This window comes from Vespula vulgaris, chromosome 8 (assembly GCF_905475345.1).
Source record: "Vespula vulgaris chromosome 8, iyVesVulg1.1, whole genome shotgun sequence".
NCBI classification, from domain to species: domain Eukaryota; kingdom Metazoa; phylum Arthropoda; class Insecta; order Hymenoptera; family Vespidae; genus Vespula; species Vespula vulgaris.
In genome coordinates, this window is record NC_066593.1 from 4210535 (window position 1) to 4231736 (window position 21202).

General features: G+C 25.4%; 5 protein-coding genes across 8 annotated transcripts; 4 read left to right on the plus strand and 1 right to left on the minus strand.

Annotated features, from left to right (window-relative positions):
* The first annotated feature begins 29 nt into the window (after window positions 1–29).
* LOC127065589 (calumenin) lies at window positions 30–2028 on the plus strand. Its single transcript, XM_050998134.1, has 4 exons — window positions 30–437; window positions 808–1375; window positions 1444–1559; window positions 1637–2028. Exons 1-4 carry the CDS (start codon window positions 336–338, stop codon window positions 1823–1825), a joined length of 975 nt encoding a protein of 324 aa, XP_050854091.1. The 5' UTR covers window positions 30–335; the 3' UTR covers window positions 1826–2028.
* Window positions 2029–2125: 97 nt separating this feature from the next.
* On the plus strand, window positions 2126–3385 carry LOC127065592 (uncharacterized). The gene is made up of 5 exons (XM_050998138.1): window positions 2126–2318; window positions 2433–2570; window positions 2690–2827; window positions 2892–2971; window positions 3057–3385. Exons 1-5 carry the CDS (start codon window positions 2264–2266, stop codon window positions 3201–3203), a joined length of 558 nt encoding a protein of 185 aa, XP_050854095.1. The 5' UTR covers window positions 2126–2263; the 3' UTR covers window positions 3204–3385.
* Window positions 3386–3807: 422 nt separating this feature from the next.
* Window positions 3808–6090, plus strand: LOC127065591 (protein jagunal). The gene is made up of 4 exons (XM_050998137.1): window positions 3808–4189; window positions 5228–5369; window positions 5484–5699; window positions 5941–6090. The coding sequence occupies exons 1-4, from the start codon at window positions 4098–4100 to the stop codon at window positions 6067–6069; spliced, it is 579 nt and encodes a 192-aa protein (XP_050854094.1). The 5' UTR covers window positions 3808–4097; the 3' UTR covers window positions 6070–6090.
* A 22-nt stretch (window positions 6091–6112) lies between these two features.
* Window positions 6113–16461, plus strand: LOC127065585 (leucine-rich repeat protein 1). 3 transcript variants are annotated; one of them, XR_007782140.1, is made up of 6 exons: window positions 6113–7035; window positions 7107–7643; window positions 7726–8015; window positions 8108–8174; window positions 14521–14613; window positions 15445–16461. XR_007782140.1 is itself a non-coding variant. In XM_050998128.1 (5 exons), the coding sequence occupies exons 1-5, from the start codon at window positions 6862–6864 to the stop codon at window positions 14521–14523; spliced, it is 1071 nt and encodes a 356-aa protein (XP_050854085.1). In that variant the 5' UTR covers window positions 6114–6861; the 3' UTR covers window positions 14524–16461. The 3 variants fall into 3 exon arrangements, 2 of the variants coding, with proteins under 2 accessions (XP_050854085.1, XP_050854084.1); XM_050998128.1 differs by having other exon boundaries at window positions 6114–7035; window positions 14521–16461; XM_050998127.1 differs by lacking the exons at window positions 14521–14613; window positions 15445–16461 and having other exon boundaries at window positions 6115–7035; window positions 8108–8396.
* Window positions 9023–11870, minus strand: LOC127065590 (uncharacterized). Of its 2 annotated transcripts, XM_050998136.1 has the most exons (5): window positions 11237–11870; window positions 10627–10831; window positions 10237–10326; window positions 9722–10084; window positions 9023–9449 (listed from the first exon to the last, which is right to left on the minus strand). In XM_050998136.1, exons 2-5 carry the CDS (start codon window positions 10780–10782, stop codon window positions 9231–9233), a joined length of 828 nt encoding a protein of 275 aa, XP_050854093.1. In that variant the 5' UTR covers window positions 10783–10831; window positions 11237–11870; the 3' UTR covers window positions 9023–9230. The 2 variants fall into 2 exon arrangements, with proteins under 2 accessions (XP_050854093.1, XP_050854092.1); XM_050998135.1 differs by having other exon boundaries at window positions 10627–11870.
* Window positions 16462–21202: the final 4741 nt, after the last annotated feature.

A 21202-nucleotide genomic window follows, 5' to 3' on the forward strand; every position in this document is an offset into this window, starting at 1 on the left:
GAACACATCTATGCATACTCCTTCCATAGTGACCTAAATTAAGCGCGTAGGTTTGAACGTAGAACATCTCCCGAACGTTGTTGGATTGAATAACGTTCACAGCAAGCGCTTATAGGATCAACAACGGTATTACGGTGCGAGTTTTCTAAAGAAATATGGAGTTCGTAAGTGGGGGTCTAACATTGGTTAAGACATTAAGATTTGCTGATGTGGATGCTGGAGAGTTGTTCTACCGCTTATAAAATCGTGCTTTATTAAAAAACTCATATATCGTGTAGTAAATAAGATCGATCACACCAAAATCTTTCAATATTTTCTTTTCAATATAAAAAACAATGCGAGAACTTATAGTTTTTCAAATTTTATTCGTTCTAACTATTTCGGCCACTGCAATTCCAAAACCAGAAGATGAGCCCAAACAACGTATATTGAATAAGGTAAATAAAAATTTAAATTATTTCTTTTAATGTTTAATTAATAATAAGAAATGAAAGTTTAATATAAATGTTCAAATAGTCACTGATTTATATTATAATTCTTAATAAAAATGATTTTGAAGTATGTAACCTCAGTTTATTTTTCTTTAAAAGATTTATTTCTAGATATTTATTTCATATCAAATATATAAAATAATATAAGAAATATTGGATTAAATTGTGAACTAAAAATTTCTATAAATATATATAGTTTGAATCTATAGATAAATATACACGATATTTGTTTTATTATAATATTATAGAAGAATGATATCTAATAAATATTTGTATAAATCTATTATATATATATGTGTGTGTAATATAATTATAGGATTTAAGTGATCAGGAGCATTACATTAACTCTCAGCATAATCCAAGTTACGATCATGAGGCTTTTCTGGGAGAAGATGCCAAAACATTTGATCAATTAAGTCCAGAGGAAAGTACAAGAAGACTAGGAATAATTGTTGATAAAATAGATAAAGACAAAGATGGATTTGTTACAAAGGAAGAACTTAAAGATTGGATATTATATACTCAGCGGCGATATATTCAAGATGATATTAATCGTCAATGGACATCTTATAATTTAGAAGAAAAAGATAACCTTCCATGGACAGATTATAAAATCAAACTTTATGGACATATTAATGAGCATGAAAGTAATGATCAAGATAAATTAGAAGAAGAAACATTTCCTTATGAAGCAATGCTTAAAAGAGATCGCAGACGTTGGCAAGCAGCTGATCTTGATAATGACAATGCACTTACTAAAGATGAATTTGCTGCATTCCTGCATGCAGAAGAAGCAAATCATATGAAAGATATTGTAGTGTTAGAAACTATGGAGGATATTGATAAAGATGGAGATGGAAAGATATCAATAGCTGAATATATTGGTAACTGAAATAACTGTAAATTATGATATTAACAATTCATATATTGAAATGCATTATTAATTTTTTAGGAGACATGTATAGAGGTACAGAGGAAGAAGAAGAGCCTGAATGGGTCAAAAATGAGAAAGAACAATTTTCATCGTACAGAGATAAAGATCATAATGGTTATATGGATTTTGAAGAGGTTAGTAAATTATATAAAAATTTTATTGATTTGTCTCAATAAAAATATGCTAATTCTGTTTGCCATGCTTTTAATAGGTAAGAAATTGGATTATTCCTGCTGATTTTGATCATGCAGAAGCAGAAGCCCGACATTTAATTTATGAAGCTGATACAGATGCCGATCAAAAACTTACAAAAGATGAAATATTAGAAAAATATGATATTTTTGTTGGTTCTCAGGCAACTGATTTTGGAGAAGCATTAACTAGACATGATGAATTTTAATGAGATTTTTGTAATAAAATTTTTACCAAAAATTATATATTATAAGCTTTCATGACAAAGTATATAATTTATAATATATTTACCTGTAATATCATGATGTTTTTATACAAGTTTGCTTGTTGTTATTTTTTAATATTATTAGCAAATATTATGAAATATAATAGTCATTGGATGACTATTCAAATAAATCACGAGTATTTTAATCCTATATCTTTTCTATATATACATACATATCTATAATACCTACTAATCTGCTAATTTTTTAACAAATATGTTTTTTTCATATAATTTTCTAAAAAATATATGACTTGTGATAATTTCTAATATAAAACTATATGAGACATCAAATTATCTGATTATTGATCTTATCAGAAAAAGCTTGTTATCTCTATAGTTCTATAGCAGTATTAAGTATCTGTCCAATGTGAACCTGTCAATATGAATACTTTGAAGTTAATCATATTTTTAATATGTTGTATGTGGTTTGCTTTAGGTAATTATTACTTATTCATTGATTAATAAAAATACGATAATTAATGTATGTTGTTTATATGTTGTAGATTTATCATTTGTTTAATATATTATGATGCTTAATGGTTTTTTACAGGACTTGATAAATCAAGACCATATTGTTTTCGATTTACTTGGCCAGGACCAATACCTTATAAAGATTCTTTAAATACTACTTGTACAAAAGGTAGATATAATGGAGTGCCATGTGTAGATCCACTAATCTATGATGCATGTGAGTATAAACTTAAAATTAATAATATTGATAGTTATTTTACACTATTAAATGACATATATACATTTATATTATGTAGTGCAATTATTGAATAATAAACATCTATATTTTTTTTTCAGCGGGTCCACCAAATATAACTAAAATATGGCATCATGATATGAATATTGATGATAAGGACATTGTTTCAAATACAAGTGTATGTGTTTTACAAAAAGGCTTTGCATGTATTAAATATTCTAATATTTACAACAATGCAGGTAAATTCAATTTTGTTTCTATTATATATAAATATAAATATCATCAACATTCTTTTATTCACAGTTATATACATGTCCCATTATTGTGGGAGAATAATTGAAGACAAAACAATAGCTGTTACATCAGGATGTTTTAATTACCAAGTATATATATTTTTTTTATTAATAGACAAATCTATACACACACATATATATATATGTTTTAACCTAATGATATTTATTTATATAGGTTGATGCTCATATAATCGAAGTTTGTGCTTGTCAATCTGCACCAGGACAGACACCATGTAATACAGCAACAAAACAGATTGCATCTATTTTAATATTACTTCCCAGTCTAATAATATTTTTTTATCATTTTCATAATAACTATTAGATAGCACAATAACATTTAAAAAATATAAAACATCTACATATATGTTATAATTTTAATTATCAATAAATTAAAAAGATAAAGTGTATAATAATAATCATCAAAACTAGATATAAGTTCATAAAATATAAAATAATATTATAATTTTTATAATGCAATTTTATAAAAGAAAAATATAGGAAACAAATATATAAATATAAATATTGTTATTATTAATTTCTCTATACATATAATTAAAGTTATTAAACAACAAATTTAATTTTTAATTGCCCAGTTTACATCATAATATTATTGAAAATAAAATGCGAAATATGTAACAATATACTCTTAATACAAGATTTCCTTTAAAAATATATTAAAAAAATATATTAATTATAAATAATTAAAATAATATCTTAAAAAACATTCAAACATTTACCATGCTTAGTTCTGAATATCATAAACTTTAGTCATCTCTGCTACTTACGTTAGTCTTTTATGAGATGTTCGTAAATGCATCAAAAATAAATCAAGTTCAGTTATAGTTAGTTTTAACTAAAATAGATCATTTTTGATTTTAATTTTTTAGAAAATTATTAAATATATGAGAATTACTTAAACTTATTATTCTTATTTCCTTCTTAATTATTAGAAGATTTTCAATTCGTTGTACAAGAGTGAGAAAGTGAAATATTACTTAGTTAAATTATTATTGTGCAGACATGGTTAATTTTGAGCAGTTTTGAGAATAGAATCATCAATTTCTAATCGGGGTTTGGGAAAGTTCAAAAATAGTCGAACACACGGTGATAACTCGGCGCATGTTTTAACCTTGAATTTAGCTGTCTAATGAAGTAGAACATTAATTGATACGTAGTAAGACGTATGTTTTGTGTTTTTAGACGTGGAATATAGAAAATGGCTTCGAAGGTTACTTTGTGCCAAGCATTAGGTACAGATGGAAGTGATTTTAATCATAGGCAAAAAGTTGCAGGGCAGTATCAAGTCAGGTGAGCAAAATATAAATCTCATCCATGCTTTTGTCAATTAAATTAAGCATATGCTTATTAAATACAGGAAAATGTGATTGTTATATTATTAAATAATTACATCGATTGTAGTATTCTTTTATCCATACAATTGTAATTCGAGTAAATATCAGTTATATCGTATACAAAAAAATAATTAATAGAATCAATGAAAATAATCCCTCAAAAACTTATTTAAGATTTTATTGTTTTTATTCATAATTTTAAGTTTATAATTGTGTTATTATTTTTATTATATTATTACGTTAATTTTACATTATATATTTTTATCTATGATATATTATATTGCATGTAAAATAAGTAAATTATATGTATTAAAATGCCTATGTCATAAAAATATGACAAAAATTAATAAATTAACAAGTAGTGATGTGTAGTTATATATATATATATATATATATATATATATATATATATATATATATATGATGTATATATGTATATATATAGACACACATACACACAGAGCATCAAACATTTTTAAGATAGAAACATTTAATTAAATTTTTATCATAGTGTTGTTTTAATAAAATAATTAAGCTATCAATTAATATTTTCATCTTGTAAGTGTACCAAGAATTTACAAATTGCCAATTTATGTAGATTGCAAGTATTGTGCTCAGTATGCCCTTGTTTCCATGAGTATACCTATTAATAGCAGGAGGTTTTGCCCTTGGAGTCTAATGTTTTCTGATTTAATTTTGTTTGGTGTTCTGTTTATATATAAAAGTTAAAAAGCCTATAATCAATTGTCACACTATTTTTATGTAAAAGAAATAAAAACTATTCATTAATGTAAAAGAATGTAATTTATAACTATAATATTTATTGTTTTATATTTTTAATTTTAAGAACATTTTTGTACTTATTATTTTAGATAATAGAAAAAGCGTTAAGAACTTTTGTGTTAAGTATTAATATTTTAATAGAATGAAGCAATAAAAATTTTTATAGATGTCATATAATGTTTATATATATATATATATATTCTCTTTTCAGCGTGACGAACAAATCTCGATTAAAGTATTGCATATTTTTTCACTATCTTCTTTTCTTTGTTATGCTTGCCAAATTGTCAGCAGACATTTTAGATAGGCTTGATATTTTTATTCTGGAAATAGAAGAATTATTGATACCACAGGTAAGCTTGTATATAAATGTTTTTCTTACATGATGTATGATGATAGTTTAGTACATATTTTTTCTATCATCTATTCAATTTCATTGTACAAATATAGACTTTTTTTTATGTCAGCCATTGTGGTGGGAATATATATGGTGCACAAGCTTATTACTTTCTTTCCTTGCATTATCAGCTATTAAAAAGAATAAAATAAAGACACTTCAACGTTATATGATTGGTCTTATTGTATTGGGTTATGGACCAATTCTATATGCTATGATATACTATTTTAAAGATGTTTGGAAATATTTAACTGTTGGTAAAACAGAAGATATTCAACTGTGGCAGGTAAATTATTTATTTAATCAATGAACTGAAGTCATATGAATGATTAAAGTTAGCATTTGTAATATAAAGAAACTAATTGTATTCATTCTAATGTATAATCATTAGATCAGAATCATTTTTCAATGTAATAGAAGATATCAATATATTCGTATTTTAATATTATATATATATACATATATACATATATATATATATATACATATATAAAACCATGCTTTACATTATATAAAAATTATTTCAGGGTCTACCATATGGAATGTTATGGTATGCGTTTATTCTTTTAGCTTCTCAAGTTCATAGTTTTTCTTTATATTTTTCGTGGAATCTTATAGTAGCTTGGAAAACACGTGGTGGTAAAAAAGTACAATAAATAAAAGAATTAAATCAACAATTTTATCTTTATTTATGTACCCTAAAAAAGAGTCTATGAAAGATTTAATACTTTGCAATTTATAATATCAATCGTATTAGTTCATAGAAATTTAAATTGCTGCATATAATACATACACACACACACACACACACACATTAGTTATGCAAATATGTAATTATATAATTCGAAAATGTATTCACAAATGATGATAGTATGCGTTATATTTCCGAATTTCTTTTTATGATCTAATACTTGTACGAAAATACGTACTGTACATTTCTATATGCTCCTACCAATCAGAAGCTATCTTAAGACTTTTCAGAAAATATTTAGTACCTGATTATGAGAAATATTTGATTGCATGAGATAAAATATTAAATTGCATATAACATAAAAATTAAAACAACATTACAATATATTCATTATCTTTTAAATATACAATAAACTTTATGATCATCTTTATCGAAGTAGTTTAATTCTGATTTTTTGTCCAAATCTTATTGGACAATATATTTGTACATTAGAATACATTAGAGTAGCTTAATATACATCATACATATATTTCGTTTAACGACTAGTAATATATATGTATACATTTAGTTAAAATTTACTAGGATATTATTAAGCTGATGTAAATTCGTTATATGAGATTTGGCGCCAAACAAAAAAATCTGCTATTGTATCAAATTAGGTACTACTTTGAACTGTTAATATCGGTGAATTCAAACAAATGTGAATTCTTTTTTTATTTGTGTATATTTAACGACCGTTTAAAAAAGTTAAGTAAAAATGAAATTAAATTGTAATGTCGAAGTTAATAATCGAATGCACAATTTGACAAATTTATCGATAAGAAAAAAATCACAACGTGGATATTTGGTTATTGGAAGACAATCTATAAAAAATGATGAATTATATATTTTATTACAAACAGAGCAGAACAAATGTGGAACTAAATATAAGGTAATATTTTTTATGTATATATATGTATATAATGTATATTTTTTTCTTAATGTCTATCTTATAATTTTTAGGTGAATGATAATATAGAGATGATATTTGTGAAATTTATTGAAAATGGGAAAGCAACAATTAGAATAAAAGAACCTCCTCATGATTTAATTATACAGAGCGATGCAATACCATTAAAGAGTTTTATTCATGTTTTAAAACTTGCATCGTCCAAAAAAGTACATTTATCAACTCTTGCAATATCTAATTTAAATGGCAAAAAAATTAGTAATACGCAGAAAACAAAAATAACTGTAAAAAAGAATTCTGAATATCCTACTTTACAAGGTTTTCCAAGATTTACAGAAGAATTACACATCATAGGATTAGATAGGAAATCATTTGATCTTCAAATTCTAAAATTGAATCGTCTAAAAGTTTTAGATCTATCAAACAATCAAATAACGTCCTTACCTAAAGATTTAGGTTCTTTGCCTCATTTACAACAACTTATTTTGTCTCAAAATCAACTTGGCAAAGCTGCTATTTCTAAATGGATATGGCTAGACCAAAACAACATTAGAAATACTTTATGCTTATTAGATTTAAGTTGTAACTTTGTAAGTTGAATTTTAATAATTTATGTAATTTAATATTATAAAAGCAAAAAATTTTGAGTTAATTTTTACTTATTAATTACAGTTAACTGAAATACCAGAGAAGATTGGAAAACTCAATGCTCTTGTCAATTTAAAATTAAGCTGTAATTCATTAATATATTTACCACAAAGTATGGGAAATTTAATTTCGCTCAAATATTTGGATTTATCACAGAACAGTTTACAGTTTTTACCAGGAAGTATGAGGAAATTACGATTATTGGAAATAGATGTATCTGGAAATTCATTCTCAACAACTAAGCCTTATTATGAAAGTATAATGCAATTACCAAGTCTTGTTGAGTGTGCAGCAAGAATATTTTTGAAAACAAGGTTTGCTATATATATATTTTATTATAATTATATTATTTTTGTTGAATTAATAATAAATGATAACAGTAAATAAAATCATATTATTTTTACAGGACAAACTACAATGCAAGTTTGATACCTAATACATTGGTAAAATATTTAGATTCTGCAAAATATTGTGTATGTGGAACAGCTTGTTTTCAATATTTTTTAAGAAAGCCATTATGTTTTAATTTAAATTCAACTATATGTAGTGTAAAGTTTTCAAATGATAGTACTGTACCATATGATTGTTTCTTTTGTACTTTACACTGTTTTAGATTTTATTCTAAAGTAATGTCTTGAAGTAATAACATCTTATTATTTAAATGTACTTTTAAATTATAGTTTTCTGTATATATATAAATTACTTTTATGTGTAAGTAAAGAATTTAAAAAGTCCATTTTAATCTGTTGTAATATATTTCATTTTGCATGTTCAATTTGTTTTTATACTTTTATACAAAATTTAAATACTATGAGTGTATACAATATCTGTGATTCAAATGGTAGTGGATATTTTTTTACTTGTAAATACTTAATCGTAAAAGTAATTTTTTTGTAACTTTATAATGATAAATTTTATATTAAAATCGTAAAATAAAATTTATATGTATGTATAAAAAATAATTTTTTACAAATACAAATGTATATTTATATCAAAATTTATACAAGAAAAATTGATGCAAGAAGATGTATATCACTTCATGTAGAAAATAATTAATTATACTATATAAAGCTATTTACAATATTATATTAATTTTTGCTAACCTTTTTAAAGATGTAAACAAACTTAGTTTAAGATTTAAGATTTGAAAATTTGATGTTTTTTTACTAGATAGTTTTTTTACATTTTATAATCATATAAGATTAAAAAAAAAAAATAGATTTATTGTTTCATTATTTACACTATATTATCTTAATATCAATTTGTATAGATTAAAAATATTTTATCACAATCATCAAGTCTTATATAATTTGACAAAATATTTAGCTTACAAGTACTTGTTTAAAAAAAATAACTTTTTTGATGTTCTTTATATTACTAATTTTGATATAAGAACTCATGTATCAATCTCTAATGTCTTTATGCATACTTTCTAAGTTATTATTTTATTATACTTTCTAAACTATATAAAAAATCATATTTAATACTAAATTTATAAATACATCTTGATTATGGTATATTTATAATAATTACTTATTTTCTACATTTTTTTTTATAAACTCAAATGACATATTATCAGTCTCATTAATATAATATTGTTTTGGAGTAACTACTTCTTTCATTCCGACATATTCTAGCATTAAATTAGTATGCTTTTTTGATTTTTCCATTACTTGCAATGGATGGATATATATGTCTGGATCATCTGGATGCTGTATTAGATGATTTCCAACAGCAATATCTTCAGTCTAATAAAAATTAAATAATTTGGTGAAGCAAATTTTGGTTTAACTTCAATTTAAAGTATTCACTTTTTTTCTTTTATTATGAAAGAATTTCATATCAATAAAAAATGAGATTGCATATATAAATGAATTAATTGAATAACTGTTTATAATTTAGATTACACTATTAATGATAATTGTAAATAGCTAATTTCAAATAGAACATTTTCATTTATTGAATAGAAGAACTATTAATATAAATGATAAAGAATACTTAAAACATGTTTTACACTTACTTGAAGATCAGAGTGATTGTGGAATGTTTCATGTTTTAAATTTGGTTTACTTGGTATTTGCAAATCTTCTATAGTTATTTGTTTACTATTTAAAAGTCCTAAGATTAAAGCATTCTTTTCAAGTTTACACTGTTTTAGAACTTCTTGAATAGAATGAGAATCTTCATTATTTTCTATTTTTTTTGATTTGTCTGTATTAATAATCTGTACATTTGATGATTTAACATCACTGTTACAATTAGAGCAAGTTTTACTGTTTGATATATTAGTGTTAATATTCTCTGTATCTAAATTATTTCTCATTTGTTTTAATTTCCATTGATATTCTAGAAATTTATTAGAATAACTAATTCCACCATTTACCTATATTTATAAAAACATAAATAAATCTTCATTAAATATACATATAATTACTATACTATATATAAATAAAGACTTATTTACATAAAATATTAATTATAAGAAAAGAAAATATTTACATATTAATTTAATAATATCTGAAGTATTACACTTACAGCTTTTATAGAAGACAATATTTCATTTTCATTTAAACAATATTTTGAGTCCATATTATTCGATGTATCTAAAGTATCTGTTTCTATTAACTGATAATAAAAAACATATTTGTAATTATTCTTTCTAAATTCAGTATTAAATATTATAAAAAAAAAATATTATTCTAGATATTACATCAAAGATGATCTATTTATAACTAACAATCATAACATTTTAACTAACCAATATTTAACTATATTTTTTTAATTTTTAATATTATAATATATGGCTTTAAATGTGATGGAGTATATATTGTTATTATACAGTAGTATATTAATATACATGTTTTGATAAATACATGATATAATATAACTAAATATAAATAAGTAAAATAGATGATCTTAGCTAACCTGTATATTTCTTGGTACTTTAATATTCTTTAAATTCATATTATGATCAATCCAAGATTGATCCGGTTTATCAAGTCGAACAAAATATATCTCTTCGTCTGTTCTTGGTATTTGAGAAGCCTTTACAATAGCATCACGTATGTTTATGCTATTCATATTACTTTTATTAATTTTTTACAGAATTTTGTAAAAAATATAATAGATTCTATAAAAATAATCGTACAAAGTTACATAAATATTGATATCTAATATTTTATTCATTATATATGTTTTATCATTGACATATACATATAGTATTGTAGTAATTAATTATTTTAATTTTATAGAAAAAAAGCACTGTATAATTAAAAAATGAGGCATATTTGTTATATATTGTATATATTCCATTACATAGTAATTTTTATTATATTTAATTAAATATGAAGAAAAAAATATTTCACGACAAGAATATGAATTTGAGTTAAAAAAAGCTTATTAAACAATTAAAACAAAAACAATTCAATTGTTCAATAAGATTCAGCTTTTTATTTTAGTTCTGAAGTACGAAAGAAAATATTATATGTCACTAGTATTATTTTTCATATTTTCTTTTCTTATATATGAAACTTACATTTTTTAACACTTATATATTTTCAGTAAACATGATTTCTCACATGTTTAGTCTGTAGCAAATATTTTCGAATAATCGACTTTATACACGGACTAAAAAAGATTTAACATTTCAAATGTAAACATTAGTATTTTTGACCAATCAAAAGTGTGTAATCTACAATTCGCTACCTACAATTTTGCCTTTATTCTTAAAAAGTTTTATATCTGTATCTCTTTGGCGCCGTTACATACAGTGAAGGATTTAACCTTCGAAGGCCCTGAGGCGTTACAAATTTTTAGGGCCCTATTAAAATAAATTAATTATGCACAATACGTATTTTTTTATTTTAATTATTCATGCAAATGATAAGAAATACATTGCTCAAATTCGATTAAAGTCATAAATATAGAAATAAAAATTGCACATCAGCTACCAGATATTAAATTAAATTTATTATGTAATATGAATTTATATTGTTGCATGGGACGATCATCTTCACGATCTGCGTATGAATACGTCATTAGTCATTGGTGCATGCATAATCTGTTTCGACTTTGAATAAACTCAAATTATAAATCAAATTTTAATTACACATACATATATTTTTGTTATTGTAATAGTAATATATATTTTTTTATATTACATATTAAAATTTAAATCTCCGAAATGATTATTACTAACAATGCGATATCGAACTAGTAACTTCACTGAATACCTGTATGTTTTTATTTGTAAATTATAGTAAATTATCTTATTATTGTGTAAAAAATGCTATTTTTATGGGTTTTTATCATTGAATAATTATACAATAATAATTTTAATAATCGAATATGCAAAAATGCAACAACAAGGAAAAAGCGAAAAAAAATATAATTTATCGATGGTTGTAAAGTAAATAATTTGACTATTTCTATTCGAAGACATAATTTTTGAAACTTTCCGCTAGATGACACTGTTGTACTTCTTATTCATACTAACGTATTATTTACTTATAAATATATGACTGTGTCTAACAACCTACAAGCAAGATTTTTTACATAATTTTTAACTAAATTACGATTATATATGTGTTTCATTTTGTCTGTTTTGTGGGAAAAAAATAATGAGTGATCAAACTTTTGTGAAAGTTTATGAATGAAAGATTTAGTGTTTAAGTAGTGACATCGGACATTTGAACAAAAAATGTGTAATATTTTGCATAATTTTTGTTGCTGAACAGATATATTAAAAAACGTAAGTTTACTCAAGAAAAATAATACAATTTTATATGTATTAATCTAAAATATATTTATGATATAATGGTAGAGGCGGAGTATTATAATATGTATTTTGTGTGTGTGTGTGTGTGTGTGTGTGTGAGAGAGAGAGAGAGAGAGAGAGAGAGAGAGAGTGTGTGTGTATATTAACACATAATTTGCATGTTCTTAACATATACATATATATATACTTTTATTAAATATATTAATAAGAAAAAATTTGTGAATAAGTATAAGTAAATGAAGTAATATAGCATTTTTTAATATATATACAAAAAATATAATTATGTATATATAAACAAAATTTCTGAAGAAATATAAATGAATGAAGCATATTACTTTCTAAAGTACTTATATTTTATTCTCATTTTTTTTCATGATTATTTATGCTGTGTTCAAGTAAAATAACTAATGTAATAACATATTAATTTTGAAAAATTATAAACTTGAATTTTTTCCTTTTCAATAATTATGAGAACACAGCTGGATATTTCTTTTACCAGCTAGCGAAATATTCGATCTAATTATAGAATAACATTAGTAGTCTAAGTGTTATTCTTAGTTAACCCTGGAAGCTGCAATTTTATATGCCCTTGACAAATCGAAGTACAGTACATTGGCGTAACATATTGTCGATGAAATAAATCGTAAAAACTTAATATAAACGATTATAAAAAAAATATATATGATTCTTTTTTTCAATGTTATACAAATCTTATTTATTCGAAAGTGCAATATTAATTAAGAAAATAATTATCTACAGAGACATCGTAATATGTACTTTCTCGTCTGTATGTATGTGTATAGGTGCAACAACTAAATTCTTAAAAGAGAATAGCCTATCACTTCCTATATGTTTTATCGCATTTATAATCAAGAAATTTTTCTAATCTTGAAATGATTATTGTCGATGAAATGTTCTTGATAAAATAACAAATAAAATAATCAAGTTACACGATACATTCATAATAAGGATTAAAAATCAAAATAATTTACTGATGAATGATGACGATGATTATGAAAAGAAAAAGAAATAATAGAAGTTTGAGATTTACTTACAATTATTTGTCGTTATTAGAGTTTTCTTGGAAGGTTCGAAATCGTCTGAGGTTTCGATTGGAATTAATCGAAGATGTTGCTAATCACAAATGTTGAAAACGAATGATACTAGAAATACAATTTTCGTTCTAAAAGATTTTCTAATTTCCCTACTTAAAGGCTCTTTCCTGGAAAGGAAGGAATAACAAATTCTGTGATTGGTCAAAAATATATATAAAATATATTTATATATCCTTCTTCGTATCTCTTCGTTTCTGAAGGTCGTCTTTGTTAGCGGATATTTATGTATGTATACTCGTTACATAGTTGGGAAGAAAAAGCATCATAAATATTTTCAAAATATTTATCCAAGTCTGAGAGGTCATCAATATTTATTTTTTATTTTACGATAGTATCTAATAAGATTAAGTTCGACAGTTTTATCACAAGTAGAAATAATTTAAACAGCCTATGTTTTTATGCTTACGTATTTTAAAAGTGTAGGCATCTAAATACGTAAGGGTCTGAGCAGTCAAGTACGTGCTTAAAAGGGCACATTCAAACTTATGAATGTAGGATTTGGACGAAACCAGCTTGAAATGAAAGAGGGCGTTGTGAACGTAGTATACATGTAAAATATTAAACGTTTTTGGCCACAGAAGATTCTTTTTAATTTTTCCAAAAATCGATTTGATGTTTGACATTTTGATGTCCCCTAATTATGTCTGGTTTTTAAAACAGACTGATAGAATTCGACGAGATAAAAATAAAAAGTTCTTTGACATTTTTCTCGTGCATGAACAGTTTCACTTAAAAATGAATATTTTCTTTTTAAATTCATATACAAATCGTAGAATTAATACTTTGGAAATGTTATATATAAAGTATTATATATTTTCTATTGATTTTCTAACGAAAAATGTACAAGGTGGGCCTGAAGTTTCTAGATGGGATAAAAGTTTTAAAACATTTTAGACTAATCTTTTCTACTTTTTTTTTTTTTTTCAGTAAAATCCGTCCTTAATATGTAGAAGAACAATTCAAGGAGAAGGCTTCAGCTTCGGGCGTGTGACGTTATATAGGAATAAGAGGGTTGAAGTGGTACGTAACATTTTTTATAGCCGTATATAAATTAAAAATGATGTTAGGATAATATAATATTGTTGTCTCAAAAAGTCGATTTTTTCAAAATCTATATTTTTGGAATGTACTATTCTCGTGGTATATGATTTCTCGTGCAATGAACGACATGTTGATTCCATGTTAGTTTTAAAAGATATGATTCCATATTTATCTGATAATAAGATTACGTATGTCCAGATAAATCGAATACACATATCATTTATCTCTTAGTACTATTCTGTACTGGAGATTAGTTTCATTTTTAATAATCGTATAATGATACTTTGAAAAATTTCCTGACAAAATTTTTAGTTCAAATTATATTGTGTTTTTCGAAAATCAAATTACGATTTTGTCAATTTCATTCGAATTTTGATATATGAAATTAGATAAAACCGATGAAAAAAATTATTAATGATAATTGTTTATCATTTTCTGAATATAAACGTGATAAGAACAAGACAATATTTGATAAGTTTATTGCAGAGATACATTATCCAATCTTACGAATACTTAATTATATAAGATAAATATATGTAGATATATGAGTACAATATTTATATTCGCCCGATTATAATTAAAAATGTCTGTCTTGGAAAAAATGGAAAACGTTTTATAATGTATTTTGATAAAGAAGATATGTTTGAGTTATGCTTCAAAAATTATATAAGCAGATATTACATATTTTTTAGACTTATATATCGAGTCTATTACAATGAAATATAACAATGAATAACCATGAAACGTATTAATTGTATATGAACGTATATGTGCATTACATGCGAACGTATGTGTATTAAATTTTTTCAGATCGTAAAACTATAAGCTAGACTGAATATAATCTGGAAAAAAGATAGTCTAAAAATTCTCGAAAAAAAGTAATTGGTTTTTGTAATTACCTACGAACTTTTGGTCCATTCTGGATATGTATATATGTATTAAAACCGGTTCTAGTAAAGGTCAGCGAAATATTGATAATCCTGTGAAAAATATATATTCCAGTTTTACGAAAATGTCGAATGAAAGGGCTGCGCATGGGAAAAAAGTAGTTTTAAAATTTACGAATATTTCTCGTTAATATATAATAATTTCTTCTAAAACTTTATTGGTTAAATAAGTGGACAGGACGAAGAAAAAAAAGAAAAATAAATTATATAAACGACCGCAGCGACGTAATCACAGTAGTTGACAGAGACTGTTAATTCACAAATGTTACAAATCATAGATAGTTAGTCCGTACCTGCGGTTAGAACATATATATATATATATACACACACACACATATGTATGTGTATATATATACAGTTATCGCGAAGTTGCATACATATGTGCATTCAATGCTGCTGTCGGTTACAGAAATGAGGATCAGTGGAAAAGACGTTCGATTCGCGTTCTATGTAATATGTGAAACTTGATATCGCTTGGATCTGTTAAAGCGTTGCTATATTGAATCATAAACCATATTTTTAAACTTGCACAGATATTATTTTCTACTCATGTAACATATGTTAACATATATATATATATATGCAATAATTTTATAAAAACATGTTATAAGAAATATGAATATACAAGGAATATAACAAATTCTAAAAATGTGTCACTTACAATTAAAAATTGAAAGAATAGTATGTGAAATTAGATAAGTAGAGTAATGAACGTTTCTCATAGCTATCATGTATGACATACATATGTAACAGATGTTTGTAACTATCATATATGACATATGTAACAGATGTATGTAGCTATCATATGTGATATATGTAACAAATTTGTAAAAAGTGTAAGACAAAGTGTATGGAAAGTTTATTCGAATAAAAACGATTTGTTGAGAGAAAAAAAAAATATATATATTTATACATGTGTGTGTGTATACATACATACATACATACATACATACATACATACATACATACATACATATATACATACACACACATATATATACACATATTCTTACCGAATTGATAAACTAAATTGAAAGAGATATCATCGACTGTCAACATTTCAAGCGAGTTTTGCGGCGTTAGCCTCGCGATACTGCAGTATTTTTACCCTTGAGAAGTTAATAGGTAATCGCAATGCGAGCTAACAACTATGCTGCGGCTCATATGAAATCGTTACCTGCAACTTTGAAGCTCGCCTGAGCGGATTTATATTCGTGACTGATCTTGACAATATTACTATCGTTTTTTCTCCGTATTATTTATCTATTTCGAAAATTTCGAATGTTTCTTTTTCTCTCTGTTGTACAACGAATGAAATTTGTTCAATACGTAATTCAAGTAACTTATCGATTTGCAGGCTATAAATTTAATCAAATTTGTATAGAAGTAACGCAGTAGCTCCAATGGAAATTTTTAGAAAATTTGAAAAATCTGTTTCCGTATCAGGCAAGAAAGCGAGGTTGCGTCTCAAATTCGTGAACTTCAAGGTCATGATAAAAGTAAATGTATACAGATGGTCACAGAAGTATATATATTCTTTGAGGATATCTTTATATGTAAAAAAGAAAAAAGAGGGCAAAAAACGTATAGAAATGTTTATTTTTTGACCAAGTTGTTTTTTCGAGTCATGATTTGTAATTAATATGAATTTACGATCGATATAAATTATATTATGTACTTGAAATTTCCGTGACATGCATTTTGAACGTTGTATATGGAATAATAATACGCTTGTAACGTTTGTTTCTAAAATATCGAACAAACGTGATATTGTTTGTTGTTTCGAATACGTAATTCAGTATGTATTCCTAGCTACGTTGAAAATCATTGTTTCTCCAGTTAATATCATTTGTTTACATATATTTATAACATTTACAACGGAATCGAAGGTGTGTCCTCTTCTACGTAATTTGAAATGTCTCGATATAGTTGTGCATTATTTTGTTTAATAATATATTACATAGATATATACATATGTACTTTCATATAAAAACTAGTTGTTTTTAAAAATGGAATGAGTTAGATAAAGATCAAATTCGATAAAGTAATTTGATAAATTATTATAAAAAAGCGACTCTAAAATATACATCAGCAATTAATAAAAGAAAAAAGTTGAAAAATAAAGGATCATTTTCAGTGTGAAATACAATGAGTAACTTTAACGATTTACGCTTGAATCGTTATTGAGGTAAGAGAAACGGATGAAAAAAAAAAAGGGAAAAAAATATAATAACGAAGTTATTAACGAACTGCAAAAGCATGAATATAGACTATCAAATATTCATGGTTTATATTCGGTTCGAGATGGCATCGGTAATGAGAATCGCATGTATGTAATTACGGTTAAATTGTGTCCTAGTGTACATGACTGATTGTTATTTTCTCATAAATGTAACGGATACTTTGTTTGCGTAGATAGTAATGAAACGAATGACTCATCGGTATGGATGATTCATTGGTCAATTTTTTATCAGTTACTTATTGACGTTAAAAAAAGTGAAACCCTTGAGATTTCTCATCGAAGAAGATCGACGTATTTACGTCAAGTAACAGTCATCATTCGTGGTGACACGTGAAAGAGGAAAATCCGGAACTCTTACGAAGAAATTGTCGATGAAAATCGAATTAAAGTCTAAGAACCATTAAAAATTCTGACGTCGACTTTAAGAAATTATTACGTATACTATACACACATATAAGTTAACGCTCACTAACTAAATAAACTAGTTAATATATATTGACCGTGATACTTTTTTTCAATGACGTGTGTATATGTTGAATCGAATTAAAAAATGCAAGATAAAGTAAGATAATCGTAAAGTAAAGAGTAGATCGCACTCGTGTAATCTGTATAAATCGTGTAAATGTTACGAGCACGATAAGAAGCGAGATCGGTATAAAATTGCTTCAAGGATTGGAATCTTTTTCTTTTCTTTCTCTCTCTTTTTCTTTATTTTTCTTCTATAATAATATATAGAAACGATTAAGCTAAGTATTAAGAGAAAGCATTAAGATGAGCAGAGTATCGGCGTGCGAACTATTTATATATGAGAACGACGTTTATGAATTTAAGAATAATAAGATATTTTAAATAATAAGATATTATTACGATTAAATTATATATTAACTGAATAATGAAAGACATTTTATGCTCGAATAAAATTTCTCTCTCTCTCTCTCTAAGAAAGAGGATTACACAAATATAAATAATTAAAGAAGACCATTAATATATGATATATGTATATGTATGTACGAGTGTAATCTGTAAAGATATCCAGACGTGTTGTCGGAGAAATATAAATATCGCTTGTTCGAAGTACTATTCTGCTGAGAGTAGTAGTAGGTTATGAGAAGCGGAGAGAAAGAGAGATACTCTTACTTATATCTTTTCCCCCTCCTTTCTCGTGAGCTTTGCCTTTAATTTCAAATCTCACAATACAAATGATCTTACTAAGCACGCAAGATATATACATGTATGTATTTACTAACATATGATGGACAATGGCCAATAGGACATCGATTTCTACGTCGTACATAGATATGAAGTTTCATTCGATTTGTAACTTTTTTTTCTCTATTTTTCCATAGTTCAAGGTTGAGAGTCACGATATAATATTATATTTGATAGTCAAATAATTATTCCTATAGTTATTTATTAATAAAATTATTCCTATAAATAATATTATTTTTATATGACATACTAATGTACGTATGTAGTATAGAACATATCCATTTCATTTTTATTTTTTTTCCTTTTATTCATTTTCAATATGGAATTATACATGTCTTTCTCTCTCTCTCTCTCTATCTCTCTCGATTTAAAAAGTATAAAAACATAGAGTAAAATAAGTTCGATATCGACAAAAGAATACAGTGCGAGCTCTTTTCTAACGATTTAATGACATTTTTTACGAGGATATATATTTACAGTATGTTGTGTGCACGATTATCGGTGATAAAAATCTACTAAACTAGGTAGACGCTGCTTTATCACGAAGAATTAAGTACACGGAAAGGCCAAAGGGAATAAGAAAGAAATGGAGAGAGAGAGGGAGAGGGAGAGGGAGGGAGAGAGAGAGAGAGGGCGAGGGAGGGAGAGAGAGAGGGCGAGGGAGGGAGAGAGAGAGGGAGAGGGAGAGAGAGAAGGAGAGAGAGAGTGAGAAAGAGAGGGAAAGAACAATAATGAGAATATAAAAACGAAAGAGAACAAGTATCATTTTTCAATAGATACCTAACACGCGTAAACATAGATAATATGTACATATAAATTCATGATTGAGTTTTGTTTCGATTTTTTTTCACAACGCGAGGCACGATCTCTTCTCTCTTCCTCTCGCTTTACTTTTATCGATTTTACGCGCAACATATGTTTCGAGCCGATTATTCGCACGGTACATTCGCCACTAGTAGAGAACAAATGGCTATGTGAGAAGGGAGTAATACGTTTTGTTATAAAATGAAGCTTTGCATCGTTCCTTTAATTTAAGCGGATAAAGTAAATAAAGCTGCATATCGTTTTGCTAATACCCTATCCGATTATAGTTTTCTCTTTTTTCTTCTTTTACTTCTTTCTTTTATCTGCATTAGAGATATGTTTTAATCGATCTCAAATAGATCGATGCTTCAATATTTTTTTTTAATACTATGTTTGGAATGTACATATTAATGTATATACATATATATATATATATATATATATATATATATATATATATATAATCATGTATAAGAATGTATCATAGCTTGATATTCGATCGTCGCAATGCGTCAAATCGCAGCTTCATTACGGTCCAACTGGCAGACAAATAGTAAATAAATATTCATGAGAAATGAACCGCCAACGTTTTCTGTTTGATCGCAACGCGGATGACAATCTTGTTGAATTTTACATCGATAAGAGAGGAAGAGAGAGAGAGAGAGAGAGAGAGAGATTACTAATTAATGATATTTAATATTTGAAAGATGTGCGATTTTTAATGTGACTTTTTGTTTCTATAAAACTATATCGAAAGATTTGTAAAAATTAAAAAAAACAAAAAAGAAAAAGGACGCAAGAGAGGAAGAGTCAACTTTTTCTTATCGTCTATAAATAGTTAATGAGTAAACAATGAAAAAAATATGTTAAATTCCGGTGTTTTTTCAATGATAAAAAATTCGATAAAATTTTAATATGATGAAAACGTTGATCCTTTAAATTATTCTTTATAAATATCGCTTATTATTCAGATGAAGAGTATCAATTTTTTACTCGTTTTATAAAACAAATTAATGAGAGATGATTACGAAATTATATTAAGTTCCATGGTATACTTTGGTCATTTTTTATTTTGATCTTTTCTGAAATTATTGCATCTATTATACATATATCATACGTTTTTCATATTTATTTTCTATATATTCTAGTGATTCTATTTTATTCCTTTTTTACTTAATAGCGAACAAAATAATTGTAATGTATCTCTCTGTAATCTTGTTTTATATTGGTATTGATTTTTAATTAGTTTATTTTATTCTGACAAATTTGTGATACGAAAATATTTCTTGCATGTTTCCCTTACCTTGAACTTTCTTTTGTTCTTCTTTTTTAACATGGAAATCCACGAAGCAAAGTTGTTTGCGAG

Bases quoted from the DNA above. Each gene is read 5' to 3' on its own strand.
- LOC127065589 (XM_050998134.1), top strand. From the start codon at position 336: ATGCGAGAACTTATAGTTTTTCAAATTTTATTCGTTCTAACTATTTCG. The intron at 438-807 runs GTAAATAAAAAT...ATATAATTATAG, and splicing joins AACAACGTATATTGAATAAG to GATTTAAGTGATCAGGAGCA. The intron at 1,560-1,636 runs GTTAGTAAATTA...TGCTTTTAATAG, and splicing joins GTTATATGGATTTTGAAGAG to GTAAGAAATTGGATTATTCC.
- LOC127065592 (XM_050998138.1), top strand. From the start codon at position 2,264: ATGAATACTTTGAAGTTAATCATATTTTTAATATGTTGTATGTGGTTT. The intron at 2,571-2,689 runs GTGAGTATAAAC...TTTTTTTTTCAG, and splicing joins TCCACTAATCTATGATGCAT to CGGGTCCACCAAATATAACT. The intron at 2,972-3,056 runs GTATATATATTT...TTATTTATATAG, and splicing joins CAGGATGTTTTAATTACCAA to GTTGATGCTCATATAATCGA.
- LOC127065591 (XM_050998137.1), top strand. From the start codon at position 4,098: ATGGCTTCGAAGGTTACTTTGTGCCAAGCATTAGGTACAGATGGAAGT. The intron at 4,190-5,227 runs GTGAGCAAAATA...TTCTCTTTTCAG, and splicing joins GCAGGGCAGTATCAAGTCAG to CGTGACGAACAAATCTCGAT. The intron at 5,370-5,483 runs GTAAGCTTGTAT...TTTTTATGTCAG, and splicing joins AAGAATTATTGATACCACAG to CCATTGTGGTGGGAATATAT.
- LOC127065585 (XM_050998127.1), top strand. From the start codon at position 6,862: ATGAAATTAAATTGTAATGTCGAAGTTAATAATCGAATGCACAATTTG. The intron at 7,036-7,106 runs GTAATATTTTTT...TATAATTTTTAG, and splicing joins AATGTGGAACTAAATATAAG to GTGAATGATAATATAGAGAT. The intron at 7,644-7,725 runs GTAAGTTGAATT...TATTAATTACAG, and splicing joins TAGATTTAAGTTGTAACTTT to TTAACTGAAATACCAGAGAA.
- LOC127065590 (XM_050998136.1), bottom strand. From the start codon at position 10,782: ATGAATAGCATAAACATACGTGATGCTATTGTAAAGGCTTCTCAAATA. The intron at 10,085-10,236 runs GTAAGTGTAATA...TTATAAATATAG, and splicing joins TATTGTCTTCTATAAAAGCT to GTAAATGGTGGAATTAGTTA. The intron at 9,450-9,721 runs GTAAGTGTAAAA...AATTTTTATTAG, and splicing joins ACAATCACTCTGATCTTCAA to ACTGAAGATATTGCTGTTGG.